Raw genomic sequence first — 22574 nt, 5'->3', positions numbered from 1 at the left:
ACCTCTCTCTCTTCTTCTCTTCCTCGCATTTCAATTCATCGTAAATTACACAAATTCACTATTGCTTTATCAGCACGGTACAAGTCGGGGGTGGACACAGTTTGATGGGGTCCCAGTTCCACCTAGCTCCTTAGCTTGCGAATGGGAATTGTTACTTTGTTTCTTGCATCTACAGACACAGGCCTCAGAGTGTTTGCAACTATCCGTCCCAATAGCAGAGTCCCCTTTATTTATTTGTGTGAGTGGCGCAAGAGAGGAACAAAGAACTAGACAAAATTAGCCCTTCTATTGCTTAATACACTGTAAATGTGAAACACGTTGGGGCTTAGGGGCTGGATAAAGAACATCAGGAAACAAACGCAAATTAAAAGCACATTTTATTTATTTGCTGAAAATTGTTTAAAAATGTAATTTTCAAGTTCCACATAGCCCTTTAAAAATATTTACACTTTCAGTCCTTTCCTAGTTTAATTAAAAACTGATAGTGGGAAAAACACATGATGTATAAAAACTGAGAACAAAAACTTATTTTTACATTATTTTATGTTTCTTGTTTTTAAAACAGGTTGTCGACATTTCACATGAACATTATTATAAGGGCCTGACATCACTTCTTGTGACGTCACTACATGTGACGTCATTGTGATTTGCATTTGATAATGGGCTCTTTCACTATTTTCCTTATTTGTGCCCTGTTTATTCCATGACATCAGTCTATAGCAGTGGTTCCCAAACTTTTTCAACCCATGGCTCCCTTGGCTTATTGATCGTTGGCCGCGACTCCCTATTATTATGTGACATTTTTTAGTGACCGGGCAGAGGCCCTTCAGGAGCGCTGAAGAGTTTCTAAGGCGTGTCTAGACCATCACAGTGATCTAGACACTGCCTTAGTAAAACTGGCTTTATAAAATTAAATAGTTAAATATAGCATAGCTGCTAATTTTTCTGTAAATGTAGGAGACATTTCGATGTTTTTAGGGTACTCCTTATGTGTGACACTACAAATGTGCGACACTTTATAGGGAGTAGAATGAAGCAGTTATGATAACCTACTAAAGCTTTTTACACATTCATTGCACTTGAATAGTTTTTCCCCTGTGTGTATTCGCTGATGTGTTTGTAGGTTTGACAGGTGACTAAAACACTTTGCACATTCACTGCACTTTGGTTTTTCCCCCGTGTGTGTTCGAATATATTTTTAAGGTTTGATAACTGACTAAAGCACTTTGCACATTCATTGCACTTGAATAGTTTTTCTCCTGAGTGTGTTGGATGATGCATTTGTAGGTTTGACAGGTGACTAAAGCTTTTTCCAAATTCACTGTACTTGAATAGTGTTTCCCCTATGTGTGTTCGCTGGTGTCTTCGTAGGTATAATAACCTACTAAAGCTTTTTACACATTCACTGCACTTGAATCGTTTTCCCCGTGTGTATTCGCTGATGAGTTTGTAGGTTTGACAGGTGACTAAAGCACTTTGCACATTCACTGCACTTTAATGTTTTTTCCCCCGTGTGTGTTCGCTGATGACTTTGAAGGCTTGATAAGTGACTAAAGCACTTTGCACATTCACTGCACATGAATGGCGTTTCCCCTGTGTGTGTTTTCTGATGACGTTGAAGGTTTGATAACCTACTAAAGCACTTTACACATTCAGTGCACTTGAATGGCTTTTCCCCCCCGTATGTTCTCGCTGAGGACGTTGAAGGCTTGATAACTGACTAAAGCCAGGGGAATGGCTTTTCCCCTGTGTGTTTTCTCTGGTGTCTTCATAGTTCTGATAACCGAATAAAGCTCTTTACACATTCAATGCACTTGAATGGTTTTTCTCCTGTGTGAGTTCGCTGATGATACCTTAATGCTGAAGTGTAACTGAAACTACTGTCACATTCACTACAATGATAGGGTTTTTCCCCTGTGTGTGTTCGCTGATGAATTTGTAGGGATGATAATCGACTAAAGCTCCTCCCACATTCACTGCAGTTGAATGGCTTTTCCCCTGTGTGTATTCGCTGATGTGTTTGGAGGACTGATAAGTGTCTAAAGCACTTTGCACATTCACTGCACTTGAATGGCTTTTCCCCTGTGTGTGTTTGCTGATGACTTTGTAGTTCTGATAATTGACTAAAGCTCTTCCCACATTCATTGCACTTGAATGGCTCTTCCCCCGTGTGTGTTCGCTGATGTCTTTGTAGCCCTGTTAGTCGACTAAAGCTCTTCACACATTCAGTGCAATGGTATGGCTTTTCTCCTGTGTGTGTTCGCAGATGACTTTGAAGGTGTGATAACCTACTAAAGCTCTTTACACATTCGCTGCACTTGAATGGTTTTTCCCCTGTGTGTGTTCGCTGATGACGTTTTAGGTCTGGTAACTGACTAAAGCACTTTGCACATTCACTGCACTTAAATGGCTTTTCCCCAGTGTGTGTTCGCAGATGTGTTTGGAGGCCTAATAAATAACTAAAGCTCTTTAGACATTCAATGCACTTGAATGGTTTTTCCCCAGAGTGTATTCGCTGATGTGTTTGGAGGCTTCTTAAATGACTAAAGTTCTTTACACAATCATTGCACTGGAATGGTTTTTCTCCTGTGTGAGTTTGCTGATGAATTTGAAGGCTTGATAACTGACTAAAGCACTTTGCACATTCACTGCACTTGAATGGTTTTTCTCCAGTGTGTGTTTGCTGATGTCCTTGAAGGTGTGATAACCGACTAAAGCTCTTCCCACATTCACTGCACTTGAATGGTTTTTCCCCTGTGTGTGTTCGCTGATGTGTTTGTAGGTTTGACAGGTGACTAAATCTCTTCCCACATTCACTGCACTCGAATGGCTTTTCCCCTGTGTGTTTTCGCTGGTGCCTTCGTAGTTCTGATAACAGACCAAAGCTCTTTACACATTCACTGCACTTGAATGGTTTTTCTCCTGTGTGAGTTCGCTGATGAGACCTTAATGCTGAATTGTAACTGAAACTTCTGTCACATTCACTACAATGATAGGGTTTTTCCCCCGTGTGTGTTCGTTGATGACTTTGAAGGTGTGATAATCGTCTAAAGCTCTTCCCACATTCACTGCAGTTGAATGGCTTTTCCCCTGTGTGTGTTCGCTGATGTGTTTGGAGGACCGAAAAGTATCTAAAGCACTTTGCACATTCACTGCAATGGTATGTATATGTTCGCTGGTGTATTTGTAGTTCTGATAACCTACTAAAGCTCTTTACACATTCACTGCACTTGAATGGTTTTTCTCCTGTGTACGTGTGCTGATGAAGCTTGAGTAGTGATGACAAACTAAAGCTCTTGCTGCATGTGTATGATTCTTCTTTCTTGGTTAGTGTCTGCGGGTCAAGTTTATATTTGTCTACATCCCATGTCTGTATTTCCTGATGGGCCAACATGGCTGATAAAGCACTCTTGTTTTTCTCACACACTTTATATGTGTGCAGTATTTTGCATGATAGATTTCTGCTTTAACAATAAAAGTCAATAGCCACCAAACATTTGCCACACTCCGAATAGGTAGACGGTGTCTTTGTAGGCGATTGTGCCTTTAGATTGCATTATGGCTATGCACGCTTGCAGGTAAAGATGTATCTTCCTTCTGCCCAGTGCAAATTGGAACAGTCTGTTGTATTGTAGGTAGAAGAACTCCTCTTTCCTTTACCCGTCAGTTGTCCGGCGCTGCTCTGTTGTGCTTTTCTCTGGTTACTGTGGTTTGGCCAGAAAGAGTTTACAATTCACCTAGAGGATGGAATGATGGCTTATCATCATATTATAAAACAGAGCACTGCAGTAATCACATCATACCGATCCGATGATCAAAGCTGCTGTTGGACACTTGTTTATACAGGACGCGGTTTGTTATTGGTGTTGCCTTAATTTTCCTAAGGTCATTTCTTCGTCTTGTGGTGTGGAGGTGCACAGCTCAGCCTCTTGCAATCACTGAACTGCCCTTGATGCTTCATCCGGGATCTGTCAGTTTGTGTGCAGGCTCCTCTGTCGCTGACTGCGCTGATGTTTTCTTGAACACTGTAGCTCATTATTTCTGCTATTCTTGAAGATTTACAGTATTTGCTTCATTATTGATGGTCATTTCATACATTCAAGGCTTGTTTCTGTTGGATGTAAAGATATTTAAAATTACTAAATTGAAACATAATGGAATGAGAATTCACAACGTTTAACTGGTTGTAAAAGACATTTCAGGGGAGATTTACCAAATCTCCACGCAATGCAGCGCAGTCCCCCCCAGAGGCTGCGCTGTGCGACGGGGGAGCAGGAGAGCACCATATTTTCAAAGATATGGCTCTCTCCTTCCCTTTCCCTTGCGCCGGCACTGATTACAGCGGCCCTGCGCCATGCACACACCTTAGCAACAGAGCGCTAGCGTGTGTGAGTCCAGCATAGGTTTTGTACAGGAAGGACACCCTTCCTGTACAAATTACGATGCCTAGACACGAGGGAAAGCTTTTACCATATTGTATACGTGTTGCACAGTGCAGCACGCATGCAAAGTCTCCTTGCACCTAGTTTTGTGGTTGCACGGGGCGCCCTTGCACCACCCTGGTCAGGCACCCATGGCACAAAGTAATGCGAAACAATGCTATGCGCAGTGTCACATTACTTTAACGTTATTTCCAGCGCTAAACAAGTTTAGCGCTGGAAAGTTAATGAGGAAAAAAAGATTTTGCACCATTTTGTGCCACTTTTCTGCCGCAAATACAGCAGAAATTCTTAGTAAATCTCCCCCTTCTTCTTTATCGCTTTTGAAACTTAGCAAGGAATATGTCATCATACACAGATATTTAACTAAAAGTTCGGTTGATCAGGTGACATCTTAATACATTTACAGAGTATGGGCGCTCACGGAGCACCCAAGTGCTTGAGGTATAGCTTAAGATAGAGGCATATGGTGAAGATTTCATTTAAACAACAATAGAGTTTAGAAAAAGAGATGGATCAGGCTGGGCTGCAAAATTTCCAGTAACTCTTCACGAAGTATACAACAAAAGTAACTCCATTCACACACTTCTTCTCGTTCTTCCCTATTCACTTAAGATCATCTCAGATACCAACTCCTGTCTTTACCTCACTGTTCATAAGTCACCTTTGACACTTTCAACAGCTCCCTTGGTTCAAGCATTTCTGGTTTATTCTAACCTGGAAGATTGGAACATTATTGTGGGTTGAGGGCGGTTTCCTATCGCCATAACATCTGTCCATCGTCCTGAAACTAGTGCAGCTTACAGCACCCGGTTCTGGCCCTGAAAGTTAACTTTAAAAAGCAAGTCTTTAGTTCTTACTAAGGTGGATAAAGTTCTGTAAGATGCACCTCCTTCCAGAGCTTATGTGTAAAACAGAGCGAGGGGTTCACTGTAAGGCCCGTCCTTTACATTATAAGCGCAGATAAGGTAAACAAATATTGATTCATATAATTTAATATTCAATGATATCAGTTATTTAGTACTTATAGAGAATCCATCACAACCAATAATTTACCTGACATATCCCTGCAGTAGATGTGCGCCTATTACTCTGTTTCCCCCCTTTTCCAACATTACAGGGCATCTGGCATGATGTTGTCCTTTTGGGGCCCAGGATGCCATTTGTGACCGGATGGGCATTTGGAAGAGCGGGAGGAGGTGTCAGTTATCCACAGGTGATGCAGCATTTCTACCTTTCCATATTTCTCATATTCAAGTTTACCTAATTTCATGGCCTTCGACCCCCCTACTGCCCTCTGGCTGCACACTCTGTGGTGTTCATCAGAAGTCAGATAACTGCCTCATGCTCACAAGGCCATGGATCTCACTTCTTCTACAACACTTATTGCAGACATAGGGCCTTGTTAGGAGTTTGTACAACAGATTATTGCCTCAAAACTAGGGGTGGGTGAAGAATTCCGCTCTGCCAGCGGAGCTCGTGAAGTTTTGCCCACTCTGCTCCAAAAAACTCCATGCAGAACGGAGCTTTTTTCTCCAGCGGTTCGCCAACAGTAAAGTGGCGAGCACTTGTGAGAAAATATAATGCGCTAGACCGCCTACTGGCGAGATTTCTCATTGCAGGAGGTATCAGCAGGTCGCGACCACTCGAGTGTTAAAATCTGCCATTCTCGTTGATGAAGCTACCATTCGATTAGAATATCAATTAGAGCGGCAAAAAGCAGCATCGCCCTCGGACACGACGCGTAGTGCTGTTCGTGCTGATTTTACAGTGGGGGTTAAACTGTGGTATATAAATAAATAATACCGGATCTATTTTTGAATGAATGAATGAATAACAGATAGCTCAATAAAATAAGAGTCAAGATTCGAGGTAGTAGGAGTTTCTGCAGGTTTATTACAGCATAAGGACAGGATCAGGACAACCTGCATAGAACGGGGGTAACAGGGCCCGGCAGCTGCCGGGGCTGGGTCAGGAATGAGCGCGCTAACTTTTAATAACAATACATGAACTTATATACATAGCGCAAACACATAGCATTACATTGCAGTAGGCGTAACAGTGGGTGGAGCAGAAGGCGTGACGCGTAGCAGTCGCGAAAGATAACAGTAAAAAGAGGTGTAACTGGGAGTTTACTTAGACATGTGATGCAAACGTAACAGAATATGTCATGAATGGGCGGAAATATTGGAGGGGGCTACCTAAGGAGCCGGGACCTCTAACCTAATGGTGCGCGAAAACTGGCAATGACGTATCACTAGGAGAAGCTGGGGGCTATGAACTCTGTGCTAGGAGCAGAGACTAAAGTCTGGAGGGTCGGAGCGACATGTACCTAAACCCTATCTAGTATCTGATGTTTTAGGGAACATGTTGATATAAACTAGAAGTCATGAGGGGAAAGGCTAACTGACTCTAAGACTGGACCATGCATTATTCTACATGTAGTGCGTGATGAAGAATATGAAATGACCATTAAATACAGTATTTTCTCTAACGTGGAGCCCTAAAGGCTAGACAATGACGGAAACTATTGATGCAGTTCAGTAGCTTAGGAATGCAGAGAAGGAGGACTGAACTGATAGCTGGAACTATAACATACTTTTGGCAGACTCAGAGGCAGAGCCGGGCTGCACCGGGCACTGCGAGGCAGGAAGTAAGTGAAAGGTCGAGGATACAGGTGGGGGCTGTATCGCTCCTTAGCGAGGCTTTCAGGAGACAGGAGCTGAATCTGATGTCCGGGCCCTTTTTGAGGCCTAGGAACGGGGACTTTATAATGGAATAACGTGCACACTGGGAAACGTAACAACGTAACTTTACATAGGCCTGATATTCGTAGTATTCACGAGGACTGGAAAATGACATACTAGAGGTGGACACAACTGTACTTGCGTCTTTAATCAGAAATGGGGAATAACATATGCATATTGATCATGCACACATAACATATGATGGATGAAGCGTAGGGACACAGAACATGGCAAAATTTACTTTTCCACATTCCCTCCTTGTCACTACGTTTCCATCAGGAAACATCAATTTTCATGATACCATCTATCATTTCATACAGTATCATTTGCTCGTCTCGAATTGTCTTGGAACGGGATTTAGAACGGGGCTTGGGACTAGGAATACAAGAGGTAGCACACATGCTGCAAATCGCAGGGCCACATTGTATACAGAGGCAGCAGCTGAATATGATCGCTACTGCAATACCTAGAAAGGACAGGACTTTCCATCCCCATGCGGAAATTATATTCCAGAACCAACCGGACCATGTCCAGGTGCCTGGATCTTGGTGTAACAGATGGGCAATTTTATGGAGTCTGGTTATAGCTGAATAAATAGACGGCGCGTTATTTGGAATGAAAATGCAGCAACTAGATCCGATGACTCTACAGGCCCCGCCCCTATCGGCCAGTATGACGTCAAGGACGAGACGATTTTGCAAAACGACAAATCTCATAGCAGATTGTTCTTCGGTTAAGTTACCTAGAGCGGAGGCAGTCTCATTAACTACAGCTTCAAGGGTTCTTGTTAACCTACGGATCAGTTTACTATTCTGGACAGGTCCTACAAAGAAGAAGAAACCTTTATTGAAATCTGTATACTGTTCTAGAGTAGTTTCAGTATAATCGACAATTGGGGACTCCCTTCTATGTCTAATGTGTACTAGATGTGTGTTTCTGTGATAATCAGATGGGGCTAGGAAAACAGGTGGCAGTAGGAAAGCAATGTAACAGGTTCCCTCCCAATCGAGGGGCAGACGGACATATGCGGTTTGACCACAAATAAAATAAGAATGACGTGAAGCTTTGAAAACAGATTTCCCACTGTCACTATACTGGATAACAGTAGTACAATCACTATGACCTACGTGTACAGAACCATAACTACGGACACATAATTCGCCTTTGACTGGTAGTACTGAAATAGCAGGTAAGTCTGGAGTAGTATCAGACTGAACATTCAGGACCATGAAATTCGACGAATAATTACCTAAATTATATACTTCATTTTCTAGATCTAAACCTGTTCTGTGGGGGAGACCTTGCTTGTCTGGAAAACATGTGCTGTTAACGTGGACCATGCTCTACATGAACCATTATGTGAGAATGGATAAGGAAAGAGTGGCAGAACTCCCTTCGGTGTCTGGAAAGGGGGGAGTCGACCACACACCCAACAATTAGTGGCATTGCTGGTCTGGTGTGAGTAATGTAACATACGGATAAATGAGTTGTTGCGCATAGCGAGGCGGTAAGAATATTCGTGGGAAGGCAGATCACTAAACGTGTGCTCTACTGTAGCATTAGCAGACATATTTACATGAGGAACTGGAAAATACAGATAGAACGCATAGCTGGTGCAGGAAATCAAAATACTGATGAATAATACGAAACTTAGAAAAACGATACATTGAATTGAGCCTCGACTAACTCTCTCACTATGGGGGTCTATTTTATACATGTCAGAAACAATCTAACCGTTTCACCTAGGGGAGGACTTATACAATCAAACTGACTGACTTATTTTACTAGACCTGAGCTTTAACTTATACTCCTGTTGCGGAGTTTTCTCTAACAAGGGAGGGGTTGTAACAATGTCTTTTGCGGGACAGTCCTTTAGAACAATGTCTTGGCAGTTTTTAAAATCCGGGGAATCCTTGGAAATGTTCTTGGAAACGGGTTTCAATCCATTGAAAAGTTTTACATGAGAAAGATGGACCCACCCCTTCCTGCCTTCCAGCTTGACGGCAGTACGGGTGGTCAAGAGGACCTGACGTGGCTCCTTCCAACGTGGTTCCAGCGGACTTGATCTGTCAAAATTTCGGACCATCACAAGGGAACCTGGAACGATTTCATGCGGTGCCACCTCGGTATTGTCTGGAAATGCGGCGGCAACCTGTGAACGACATGAGTTGAGGGCAGACATCAAGGAAGCTAGGTAATCTGTCAGCATATTACATGAAACATCGGTAATACTTCGGGGTCTAGGAGTACCCCACATGTTAGGGGGGCGGCCGAATACGACCTCATACGGGGACAGACCTGATCTGGAATGTGCGACCATGCGCATATAAAACAAAGCGACTGGCAGAGCTACTAGCCAGTCCACACCTTTTTCTTTACAAACTTTGGCAATACGGATTTTCAGAGTCTGATTATGTCTCTCAACTAGACCAGCTGCTTCAGGATGGCGTACACAATGAAACTTCCACTGGTACCCTAACAACAGGGAAACGTGCTTCATTAACTCTGAGGAGAATGGCTGACCGTTATCAGAATATACGACTCTAGGGAGTCCATATCTAGGGAAGAATTCACGAACCAACTGCTTGGCAGTGGTCGCGGCTGTGTAATCTGGGACTGGATATGCTTCTGTCCACCTGGACAAAGCGCATACAACTACAAGGACATACTTGAAACCTCGACATCGCTCCATCTGAATATAATCCATCTGGAGGACCTCAAAAGGGTGGTCAGGGGGCTGGAAACCACCTTGTTCCACCGGGACACTTTTACCTGGATTAAACTGACAACATATCATACAGGTACGGACTTTCTGCTTGGCTGCAGCTCGTAAATGCTTGTTAAACCAAATGTTCTGGATACTGTCTAACATAGCTTTTTCTCCTAAATGTGCTGGACTATGTGCGGTATTGATAATGACTTGAACCATAGAATCGGGGAGAAACCATGTGGCTCTACCCTTCGTTAACCATCCTTGATCTGTCTGGACCCCTCCTTGTTCAGACCATTTCTTGATTTCATCGGGAGTAGCATGTAACTGGATACCTATGACATCTTGTGTAGGGTCCTTAACTGTCATACATGTAGTCGGGTCTGGAGTGTATGTCATGTTAACTGGAATGTCTGGAGTCTGTGCTGTAAGCTTGGCTGTGCGATCTGCCAGATCGTTACCTTGAGAAATAATGTCAGTAACTTTCGTATGTGCTTTGCATTTCATGATAGCAATAGATGTCGGTAAGTGTATGGCATCTAACAGGGCTTGAATAAGGAGACCATGCTGAATCTTGGTTCCATGAGAAGTCATGAAACCTCTCTCCTGCCAGAGCACTCCGAAGTCGTGTACAACTCCGAATGCGTAACGTGAATCTGTGTAAACATTAACTTTCAGGTTCTTGGCATGTATACAGGCTTGTGTCAGAGTGACTAGCTCTGCTGCTTGAGCGGACAGGGTATCAATACGGTGTGTTTCGATAACTTCAGTGTCAGTAGTCACTGCATACGCGGCGACTAATTCTCCTGTACTAGTTCTCATACATGAACCATCCACATAAAGTGTCAGGTCGGGATCTGGTAACGGAATATCTGTCAGGTCTTGTCTTGGCTTTGTCGTAATGTTAACTACTTCCACACAGTCATGTGTGTCTGGATTTGAATTAACTGATGGTAACAGTGTAGCAGGATTCAGAACGTTGCAGCGTCTGATTTCTATGTGTGGCTGGAACAGTGTCAATTCATAACCTGTTAAACGTGCTATTGTCAAGTGCTGAGTTTGTGTTCGGTTTAAAAGAACTTCTACTGAATGTGGGACTTGTACTGTCAAGGAATGTCCTAAAACTATGGAATCACTTTGTCTGATAGCTAGTGCTGTGGCTGCAACTGACTTGAGGCACGCAGGCAACGCCTGGGCGACTGGATCTAATGTGCTCGAAAAATAAGCACAGGGCTTGTATTGTCCTGCTTGATCTTGTGTAAGAACAGATAATGCTGTACCTTCGCGTTCTGTAACAAAAAGTGTAAAAAGCTTACTGTAGTTCGGTGCGGCTAGAACTGGAGCTTGACATAAAGCTTTCTTTAACTCGTTGAAACTAAGTGTATGGTCAGATGTCCAAGGGAGGACAGTCGATACGGCTGCCTCCTGTGTCGTTAACTGTATCAGTGGCTTGGCTAGAAATGCATACTGGGGAATCCATTGTCTACAATAAGAAGTAAGGCCGATAAAAGCACGTACCTCCTTCTGGGTTCTGGGCTGGGGAAGACTCGCTATTAACTGGATACGGTCGGGTGTCAACTGCCTACCCCTCTTGGACAGCAAGTGTCCTAAGTATACCACTTGCTGGACACAGAATTGAAGCTTCGAAGGGGACACCTTGTGCCCCATCTCGGCTAGGAAATACAGAACTGTCAGTGACGCTCGCTCGCAGTCACGTTCAGAACGGGCTGTGATCAGTAGATCATCGACATATTGGAGCAGGGCAGTGTCAGTTGGCATATGAATGTTGTCTAATTGTCTCTTAAGTGCTTGACTGTAAATACTAGGACTTTCTGTGAAACCTTGAGGAGCGCGTGTAAACATATAGCTCCTTCCATTTAAACAAAATCCGAAAAGAAACTGGCTGTCTGGATGAATCGGAACACTAAAAAATGCATTCTTAAGGTCTATGACAGTGAAAAACGTGGCTTCGGAATCAATAGCAGTTAACAGGGAAGAAATATCTGGGACAACTGGGTACTGAGGAATAATACATTTATTAAGCTCTCGTAAATCAATCACTAAACGATATACTGGGGGTGCATTCGGATCAGTACGTTTCATGACTGGAATGATCGGAGAATTGCATACATTGGAGTCAGTTTCTACAACTACTCCTTGAGCCATGAGCTCGTCAATAATTTTGGATAAGGCTGCTACAGCCTCAGGTGGCAGTCTGTACTGTCTGATTCGTGGTAACACTACACCTGGTTTGAGAGTCACACGATGCGGTGTGATTTGCATGTAACCTACATCAGTTGGACCTTGCGCCCATAAATGCTGCGGAACATTAGACAATCTTGAATCAAAATCTCGTAATACATAGTGACCCTTAAAGTCACGTAGGAACAGACGTATTCCCTCTGGGGAACAGCAAATAACTGCACCTAATTCTTTCAGTGTCTTAATGCCTAATAGATTTTCTGGACATGACTTAGTAAGTAACAGATCAGTAGTACGGGACAATGGACCTACTTCTAGAGTAACTGGCTTAGATATCTCATTAACTATGGGCTTTCCTGAAAATCCAAGGGAAACATTTCTTGAGCCTGAGAGCGGAGCCCCTGGAACTTCGGCATGACTAATTGTGGTCCTACTTGCCCCTGTATCGATCAAAAACTTTCTGTCTTTCCCTAATACTTGACTGTGAACATAGGGACCTTCTTGATCTACAGGTATCTCGATGAGAGGCAAGCCTACCTCCCTCTCTAGGCTATTTCATGAATATGGCTGGTACTCTGGATACTCAGACTGTGCATACTGGTACATCTGCTGTGTAACATGCTGTGTTGCAGCGATAGGCTGCGGTGCTGTAACTGTCTGTTGTGCATTCTGTGGCTGAGGAATCTGTGAAACTTGTTCTTGTCTAGGCGGACGTGGTCTTTCTTTAGTCTTACCAGTAGCTATGTTGTGTTTCAGAACCGCACACTCGTTTATAAAATGACCTGGCTGTTTACAATAATTGCAGTTCCCTTTAACGGGAGCTGCAGGATGACTGGCTTGATTCGGACCCCTCTTCTGGCTGTCTTGAGGAACAGATTGTGCAACTAGCACTTTCATTTTCGTGTCTTTCATACGTTTTCTTTCGTGTTCTTGCTCTTCCCTGATTCTATTCTGGTGGTACTGGAGCATCTGGAGCATCTGGGACGGAGTATTTGCTTGCCAGGTGCTTTCGACTTTCAAAACTCGATTTTTAATTTGTGAACTTGAATTCTCGACTAATTTGGTGACGAAAAGGTGAGGGTATGACTCACTACTTGTCTTGAGACCACTATTAATACTGAAACATTTTTCAAACCTAGAATAAAAATCACTAATATCTTCATCTTGTTTCTGTTTACAGGCTGAGATTGCATCCCAGTCTTCCTTCCTAGTTGTCAATAATCTTGGTAAAACTTGAATCAATAATTCTGGTAATTCTTTACATTTATCTCCAAGACCGGTACCTGGTACTCGTGCCTTGTCTTCTACTTCTAGGACTGCCCAATCGATCTTTTTCTCTCCCACCTCCCATTCTTTTTCTTTTAACTTTTCATATACCCCCGCGGGCAGCAGGACCTTTAACATTTTAATGATATCTGGGTAAGTGTATTCTCCCATACGGAGCATGTCTTTTAATTCTCTATGGAACCCTGCTGGATCTTTGTCATGACAGGGAATTAATTTCTTCATTTCAAGAAGTTCCATCTTTGTAATTGGAGTGTATACAAACACTCGTTGCATTTCGCCACCCGTCCCTCTGACTGGGTGGACTTCTCGTAACGGATTCTGTCTGTCTATGTAGAATGATTTACTTTCTGGGGGTGAGACATGAACAAAGTGCGGGTTCAGAAACGTTCTATATTTATGACGCTGTTCTAGAATGACACTAATTAAATCGGTACCTAGACCTCTCCATCTATACTGGAGTAACTCGTTCAGGATATCATGTAACGGACCTGGATCAGTATGTTGACCCTCATACAGAGTAATTAGGTGCTGAATCATATACATACCCACCAGTCGCTGCTCGGCTGGGGGCAATTTCAGAAATATTTGTGCCACTATTTCGTCTGGAAAAGTGGTAGAGTCAGTAATCCATCGGACTGCTGATCGGGCTAGTTCTTGTTCATGCATGGTACTTAACTCACTGTAACCAACTCGTGATTTCAGAATGTGATCGGTAGCTTGAAATACTTGTTCTAGGGAACCTTGTTCTGGTGCTAGATGATGAAAAATAGACTTGTGTTCTAGACGTAAATGGCGATCTGGAAATCTGGATTTTCCTACATACGCTATTCTGGCGGGGTTCTCGTTCTCTTCCTCTTCAGGATCAGAGATACTTTCTTTCTCGCTTACTTGTGCGGCTTTACGCTGTTCGTGTAACTTTATTATTTCTTTACGGATTTTCTTGTACATACTCTCTATAGCACCGACGGTCTTGTGCTTACCCTCGGCTATATTATCACTCCACCTTGTCAGGATTCTCATTTCGGCGGGATCTTTAGACGGGTAATCTTGTTCTCTTATTAGACAATTGATCAGGAACTTTAATATCATGAGCTGGATCTCGGCTTTCCTTTGAGACATAATCTCGCCAATGCTTTCTGGATCATCCCCTGTACGGATGAAACGATATATTCTGTCTAGATCTTCTTTCATATTCGGTAAGGTGACTAGATACTCGGTCACCCTCCTTACGCGTACGGAATATAAAACCATATTATACTCGCCTGGGACTGGGTCATAGACACATTCGCCAAGGGCTTGTCTGATTTCTGTGACAGACTTATTACTTTTAGGAGTACGCTGTGATGCTTGAGCATGTAATTCGAGTGCTGATAAACGCTTGTGTGGCGGCGGGGTTTGAGGAGTAGCTCCTCCTGCGGCCCCTAGACTGGAATCGTCTACTGAGGCTCTACGTCCTGGCAGGGTGGGAAATGGAACTGTAGGCTGGACTTGTATGGCGGGCTGGACCGGGGGTACCGTAACAGGTACTCCGGTGTCTGGAGGAGCGGGAAGTGCCTGATTTACAGGGACTGGCGGAGCGCGAACGGGATTTGCATATTCAGGGACGGTGTCGTCCAAATAGGACGAGATAAAAATATCAGCTGCGGTCGGTTTATGACGTAACTTGGTCGGAACTAATGGTGGCGGAAAATTACTGGATGCCTCCGGGGTCGCTTTTGGCAAGCCTTCAGCAAGAAGAGGATACATACCCTTAATAAGGGCATGCCTCTGTCTGTCTGACTATTCGGCTTTGACTTGTTCACCTATCTCGATTAATTCTCTTTCTTGGGCTCGTTCTTGGGATTCCCTACTTAACTCTGACTTTCTGACTTCTTTCTCGGTCCTTCTATGGGCTTCCTTACGCCATAACTCGATGGCATCTTTCTGTGACTGTCTGGCTTTCTTTTTCCATAATGCTTCTTCTACTCGCATGATACATTCGGCATCCCATGTACCCGATACGGGCCATCTATACTTTTCTTCTAACTGTTTGGTATACTCTACCCATAAATCTAGATACAGTATGGCGCTTATGCCATGTTTCTGATACATAAAATGACCTGGACTGTCCCTAGGTGGGACAGGAATTGCTTCTTCTAATACACCCTTTCTGGTTTTTAACTGACGTAACTTGGAAAAGAGCGGCATGACTGGACTATAATCTGGACACAATACAATACACAATGAAAACACGAAATCACGTCGCACTCATACCACAACATTAAAATACATGAAGAACATTGTAAATAACAGTTCGGACAGAATATTACCTGGAATACTGAGAACAGAACAGAACAGAATGTCTCGAGAACGGAACAGACTAGAATTACTGGATGCACTGCTGTAACAGTACGGAACATACCGGTCCCATAAAGGGACGCATCAAGACCCGTATCCACCTAGGTGAACACTTCGTTTGTGAGTCTGGGCACCACCAACCCACGGACCAGGAGTCAATTTAGACTGACCCTGTCTAGATACTACCCCAGCAATGGTACTCACCGGGCAGCATGGAACGGAAGGCCTCGGACGGGACTGGACTGCTACGACGACGGACTTCGGACTTCAGTTACGGGTGGGCCTCCGGATACCTCGGACCTTGGACTCTCGGCTTGGGCTCTGGTCGGGACTCGCCGCGTTCCTCCACCGTCTCGTTTGGATGCTGGACCGCCTCCTCCGTCTCCTCCGTGGGCCTGAGGGATACTTGAAGCAGAAATATCTGCCGGTGCACGGTATGGTTCCGTCACGGCTGCAGAGGGTCAGGGGGTCGGCGTGGCTTCACCGACGCGTGGGGAAAGGGCAAGTCCCTGTTCGGGCGCCATTATGTGGTATATAAATAAATAATACCGGATCTATTTTTGAATGAATGAATGAATAACAGATAGCTCAATAAAATAAGAGTCAAGATTCGAGGTAGTAGGAGTTTCTGCAGGTTTATTACAGCATAAGGACAGGATCAGGACAACCTGCATAGAACGGGGGTAACAGGGCCCGGCAGCTGCCGGGGCTGGGTCAGGAATGAGCGCGCTAACTTTTAATAACAATACATGAACTTATATACATAGCGCAAACACATAGCATTACATTGCAGTAGGCGTAACAGTGGGTGGAGCAGAAGGCGTGACGCGTAGCAGTCGCGAAAGATAACAGTAAAAAGAGGTGTAACTGGGAGTTTACTTAGACATGTGATGCAAACGTAACAGAATATGTCATGAATGGGCGGAAATATTGGAGGGGGCTACCTAAGGAGCCGGGACCTCTAACCTAATGGTGCGCGAAAACTGGCAATGACGTATCACTAGGAGAAGCTGGGGGCTATGAACTCTGTGCTAGGAGCAGAGACTAAAGTCTGGAGGGTCGGAGCGACATGTACCTAAACCCTATCTAGTATCTGATGTTTTAGGGAACATGTTGATATAAACTAGAAGTCATGAGGGGAAAGGCTAACTGACTCTAAGACTGGACCATGCATTATTCTACATGTAGTGCGTGATGAAGAATATGAAATGACCATTAAATACAGTATTTTCTCTAACGTGGAGCCCTAAAGGCTAGACAATGACGGAAACTATTGATGCAGTTCAGTAGCTTAGGAATGCAGAGAAGGAGGACTGAACTGATAGCTGGAACTATAACATACTTTTGGCAGACTCAGAGGCAGAGCCGGGCTGCACCGGGCACTGCGAGGCAGGAAGTAAGTGAAAGGTCGAGGATACAGGTGGGGGCTGTATCGCTCCTTAGCGAGGCTTTCAGGAGACAGGAGCTGAATCTGATGTCCGGGCCCTTTTTGAGGCCTAGGAACGGGGACTTTATAATGGAATAACGTGCACACTGGGAAACGTGACAACGTAACTTTACATAGGCCTGATATTCGTAGTATTCACGAGGACTGGAAAATGACATACTAGAGGTGGACACAACTGTACTTGCGTCTTTAATCAGAAATGGGGAATAACATATGCATATTGATCATGCACACATAACATATGATGGATGAAGCGTAGGGACACAGAACATGGCAAAATTTACTTTTCCACAAAACTCCTGGCACTAAAAATCAGTCAGTGCAGTGCAACTTAACAAACTCTGCCACTTGTGGAAGTCTGCAGAGTGTGCCAGAGTTTCCCTGGTGCTTTGTTGAGTTCAGCGGAGTAAAACTCTGCAAACTGCACCAAGGCATTATCAAAACGTGGCAGATATCCTGTCTGCCTTATTATAGTTGCCGCAGGATGCAATGCATTTTTAATGGGGCGGGCAGGATACCTGTCACATTTGTGATGGAATAAACCATTTGCTGAAATCTAAATCAGGCCTTTGGTGTACATTGCGTCCAGTGTGGCAAGCTGGGCTTGACGGATCTTGTAGTTTGTTGGTCTCTCACTGCTTTGAGGTCACCGCCAGGCAGAGCTTCTGTCAGCTGTGCCCTGTGCAGATCTTCCTTCCAGGCTGGACTTCTGTCAGCTGTGCCCTTTGCAGATCTTCCTGCAGGCAGGACCTTTGTCAGCTGCACCTTGTGCAGATCTTCCTTCCAGGCAGGGGCTTCAGTTACCTGCACCCTGTGCAGATCTTCCTTTCAGGCTGCGGCTTCTGCCCGCCGTGCCTTGTGCAGATCTTACTTCCAGACAGGGGCTCCTTTCAGCTGTGCCCTGTGCAGATCTTCCTTCCGGGCAGTACTTCAGTCAGCTGTGCCTTGTGCAGATATTCTTTCCAGGATGGACTTCTGTCGGCTGTGCCGTGTGCAGATCTTCCTTCCAGTCAGGAATTCTGTCAGTCGTCCTCGTGCAGATCTTCCTTCCAGGCTGGACGTCTGTCAGAGGTGCCCTGTGCAGATCTTCCTTCGAGGCAGGACTTCTGTCAGCTGAGTTTTGTGCAGATCTTCATTTCAGTCAGGACCTTTGTCAGCTGCGCCTCGTGCAGATCTTCCTTCCAGGTAGGGCTTCTGCAGCTGCACCTTGTGTAGATCTGCTTTCCTCAATGATCAGTTCAAAGGTTAGGAGAGGTAGGACTGGTCTAGGTCATCTTCTTTATTACAGTTCTACTGGTCAAGCCACAGACCTCGTGCTCTGAGAGTCTGGATTTTCTGAGCTTCGTGGAACAGGAATACAGTTCTACCGCACCCAGCACATACTACAAGACTCCAAGAGTCAACGCTACAAGTGCTGCTCCAAGGTTTAATTCAACCACTGTATCTGAACATGCCTTGGCCAATGCCAACTAGAGAATAAACATCCTGCCTGCACCAGCAGAGTGCAGGAAGCTTTTCAAGAATATCGAGGTACCTTGACTTTCTCTGTCTGTCGTAACTGAAGATGTTAAACCTTGGTAACATCAATCCCCTTTGGACAAGGTCCTCCATTTTGCTATCAGAATGTAACTCATCCTGCGCAGACACAAATCCTCTAGTCCGTATTGCATGAAGCTGGGTGGTTCTCACCCAAAAGAAGGCCCTCCACAAATTGCTGACATTTCTTACACCCTCTGGACAGCCGTGGCAACACACAGACTAACTACACCCCTTCAGGGATCACCAGTCCATCTGCCAGGATCAAGACTCAGATCTTTCAACCTTCTCTGTTACCGTCTTTGGAACGGCCTGTCTCTGGGATTTGTGGAAGCTCCACACTCTGAGCTCAGAGTTCCCTTGTAAAACCATCTCATGAGAGTGGAAGAAAAGAACATTAAGTGACACGCTCTGCACAGATGTGTAAATAAATCTACTATTATGGTTCCATGTACCGTTGTCCTACTGCTGTTGTTTTGACATGGATGTTTTGCCGTCTATCACAGCAGCTTTTTCCTTTAAAATCGTACTCAGTTTGTTTTGCATCATACCTACTTACCTATGTAGTGTTTCTGACCCTACGACATCTCTGGCTGACATGCTGTGCTGTCTGTTGCTACATAAATAGGAAGTAGATTGCCACTGCAGGGAGAGTGCAGTGTCCTTTCAGTCAGATGCACTTGATTGGGATAAAAGGTACCATGTTTGTTAGAAAAGCTGCAACTATTAGAATAATAAAATACCAAAAGCAGCACATATAATGCAATAACAGACCAGGTACTAGAAAAACGTGATGCAAACACAGGCCAGGCATTAGGAGAATCTGGTGCAAACAATGCAATAACACAGGTCAGGCGGGGCGGAGCTAGCTCGCAACCAAGATGGCTGCTTGAGCCGTGAGCTCCCCCGTCTCGTGTAACTACCCTACATCAATTCTGCGTGCTATTCCACTATCAGCTGCCCTGACTAGACGGACCGAGCCCCAGGACTGCTGTGGTCCACGAATGGCGTGGGTCCGGATCCCGCCCACCCCCTTCACGCTGAGCGAGCCGTGTGGGCCTGGCACGCCGGCTGCAGCGGGAGCTGCAGGGTGGAATTAACTTCAAGGGGCGGATGCTCTGACTAGGCCACTGTCCTGGCAGCTGTATAGTGGCGGCGGTCGATCCAGCGTTTGGCGGGAAAGGTGAGGAGCGATACACCCCGCCTCTTGAGATCATGAGTCAGCCCGAGTGGTGTGTGGACTGAGGAGCAGTGCAGGAGGCGGCGTTACCAGGCGGGGAGGTGAGTACGCACCAGTGAGGCCTTCAGAGCAGCCTCTGGCGCGGAGGCTGAGCCCGGGGCCACGAGCGCCAACACCTTGACTGCGGGGGAGGGGGGGCAGAGTGTGCTGTGTAGCGGCAGAGGTTGATTCCGCTATCGGCAGGAAAAGTGAGGAGCGAATGCCCCCCTTGCTGCTGGAGACCGCAAGACTGCCCGTGTAGAGCGTGGTCCCGAGGAGCGGCGCGGGAGACGGCGGAACCAGGCGGGGAGGTGAGGGCAGCCCGGTGGGGCCTAAAGAGCGGCCCCCGGCGGGGACTGGGCCCGGGCCGTGAGAGCCAACACAGAAACTGAGGGGGGGCAGAGTGTGCTGTGTAGCGGCGGAGGTCGATCGATCTGGGGTCGGCTGGAGACCCTGGCGAAAAAGCTTAAAGAGCTGGCGGCTCGGCGCCTAACAGACTGTAGTGATGCCCTCACGCAGGAACTTGCCCGAACACTGCGTGGAGAAGTGTGGCTCAGGGGTTAGAGGCAGCAGACCCGGAAGCTGAGATCGGTCCTGGACCAGGGTTCAATTCCCCGCCTCGGCGTGTCTTGGGGTAAAAATTCCACGGACTCGATAATTCTCGCCCCGGTGCCTCCTCGACTCACGGGTTCACACTCTGCGACTCTGGGCAATAGCTTGCTTGATCTCCACAACGGCCCCTCGCGGCGGGATGCCTGACTTTCACCTTGTGGATACCCTGCTATCTCACAGGGGAATACCAGGAAGGGTTCCCTAAGCAAGCGCCGAGAAACACACTGCGGGTAGCTGTGCGCTATATAAGCTCAACTACATTTACATTTACATCACGAAGAGGTGGACTCTGAAGTAAAACACCTGGGAAAGTACGCCATTGCAAGAACCTACGGTGGGGGGGAGCGCCCCGGGTCGGTTCCGCGCAGTTAGCCAAACAACGCAGGAACAGAGTAGTGATACCGGACATGAGGTTCTCACCGACAGACGACCCGCTCTCTGAGGATCAGGTAGCAGAAAAGCTCCGTGAGTATTACGCAGCTCTGTATGCCTCCCGAGGACCCGCCCCGGAGGAATGCATACTAGATTATCTTTCCCACATTGAACTGCCTTGGCTGTCTAACCTACACTTGGAATTTTTGGTGCGTCCGATCGAGCAGGAGGAAGTCGTATGGGCTCCGTCTCCTTCTATAAGGCATTTGCGGAGCTTTTGATACCTCGGTTGCTCACGCTGTTTGAGGACATAGCGGACTCCGGAGCAATACCGCCCACTGTGAGCGAGGCAATACTAGTTGCCATTATTAAAGCGGGGAAACCCCCGGGAGATTGCGCCTCGGTCGTTACTGAACGTCGATGTGAAGATATTCGCCAAGTTGATAGCAAACCGTCTCAGTCCCATGGTTAACTTGGTGGTTGCCCCTGAACAGGCAGGCTTCGTGCCCAGTAGCAACCTCGCTTATAATCTCAGGACGGTGTTCGCAGCTCTCCAACATACGTGCCCGGAGGTCTCTGTAGTAGCAGTATTTTTAGATAGCGAAAAGGCCTTCGACTCTGTCGAGTGGCCTTTCATGAGACAGGTCTTAAGCCGAATGGGTGTGGGTGCGCTGTTCCTTCAGCTTTTAGCGACACTGTACACTTCACCCACGGCCCGAATCCGGATTGGAACGTTGACCACAGACCCTATACAAATCACCTGGGGCACGAGACAAGGATGCCCCATATCCCCTATACTTTATGCACTCACGGCCGAGCCTCTTGCATGCGCCCTACGGGAATACCACAGGCACAGGGGCATACGATTCCCCACATACAATCTGATTGTGTCCACGTATGCAGACGATACCTTCTTATATGTTCGGGACCCGGAGACGCACCTTTCTGCAGTGCTACGCGAGGTGGTCTTGTTCAGATCTCTTTCGGGTATCCATATGAATTGGAACAAATCTATTATGTTCCCACTAACACCGGCCACAAGGAGGGTGGTTCCGGAATACCCACTTCAGTGGACTACTGAAGCGGTGCGATACCTAGGGATTCGTCTGCATACGGACTCGGGGTAGACTGAGGGAGAACTACGGCGTGGTCATCTCCAAACTGGAGGATCATATTGAAAAGTGGATCGCTCTGCCATTGTCACTGATGGGACGGGTCTCTCATGAAAATTATGGTATTACCTCGCTTCCTGTTCCTGTTTAGCAATATTCCTATGGTGCTGTCCAATTCATTTTTCCAGCAACTACACTCGTTAATGATTCGTCTGGCTTGGGCCGGGTACACAGCCAAGGGTGGCATGGAAAATTCTCACTCGGCCGTATGCGGAGGGCGGCCTGAATGCCCCGGACCTGGAACTTTATTATCGGGCTGCACAAAGCACGCACGCCTACCACTGGATCCATGGCCCAGTGGACATCGCGCATATACGCATAGAATCTATTGTTGCGGCCCCTGTCCCCCTCCCTGCGTTGCGATCCTGACCTCGGGATCGCCGTACTGGTATTCTAGACTCGCTGAATACGGTCACACACGCTTGGCACCATATGATGGACGCACAGGCTTGCAGCCTGTTGTATGCCCCTAAGGCTCCCCTCGCCTGGTGCTC

At 46.0% G+C, this 22574-nt stretch overlaps 1 protein-coding gene across 3 annotated transcripts in view; it reads right to left on the bottom strand.

Annotated features, from left to right (window-relative positions):
• Positions 1-492: 492 nt before the first annotated feature.
• Positions 493-22574, bottom strand: part of LOC144807637 (uncharacterized) — an 83531-nt gene continuing 61449 nt past the window's right edge. For all 3 annotated transcript variants that reach the window (XM_078673258.1, XM_078673259.1, XM_078673257.1), the window contains exon 2: positions 493-4111. In XM_078673258.1, the coding sequence (XP_078529384.1) occupies positions 1769-3394 (1626 nt within the window). In that variant the 5' untranslated portion in view covers positions 3395-4111 and the 3' untranslated portion in view covers positions 493-1768. The remainder of the gene's footprint in view (positions 4112-22574) is intronic.

This window comes from Lissotriton helveticus, chromosome 1_2 (assembly GCF_964261635.1).
Source record: "Lissotriton helveticus chromosome 1_2, aLisHel1.1, whole genome shotgun sequence".
Taxonomy (NCBI): domain Eukaryota; kingdom Metazoa; phylum Chordata; class Amphibia; order Caudata; family Salamandridae; genus Lissotriton; species Lissotriton helveticus.
The sequence above is the reverse complement of the archived record's forward strand: the minus strand, read 5'-3'. Positions and strand labels throughout refer to the sequence as shown.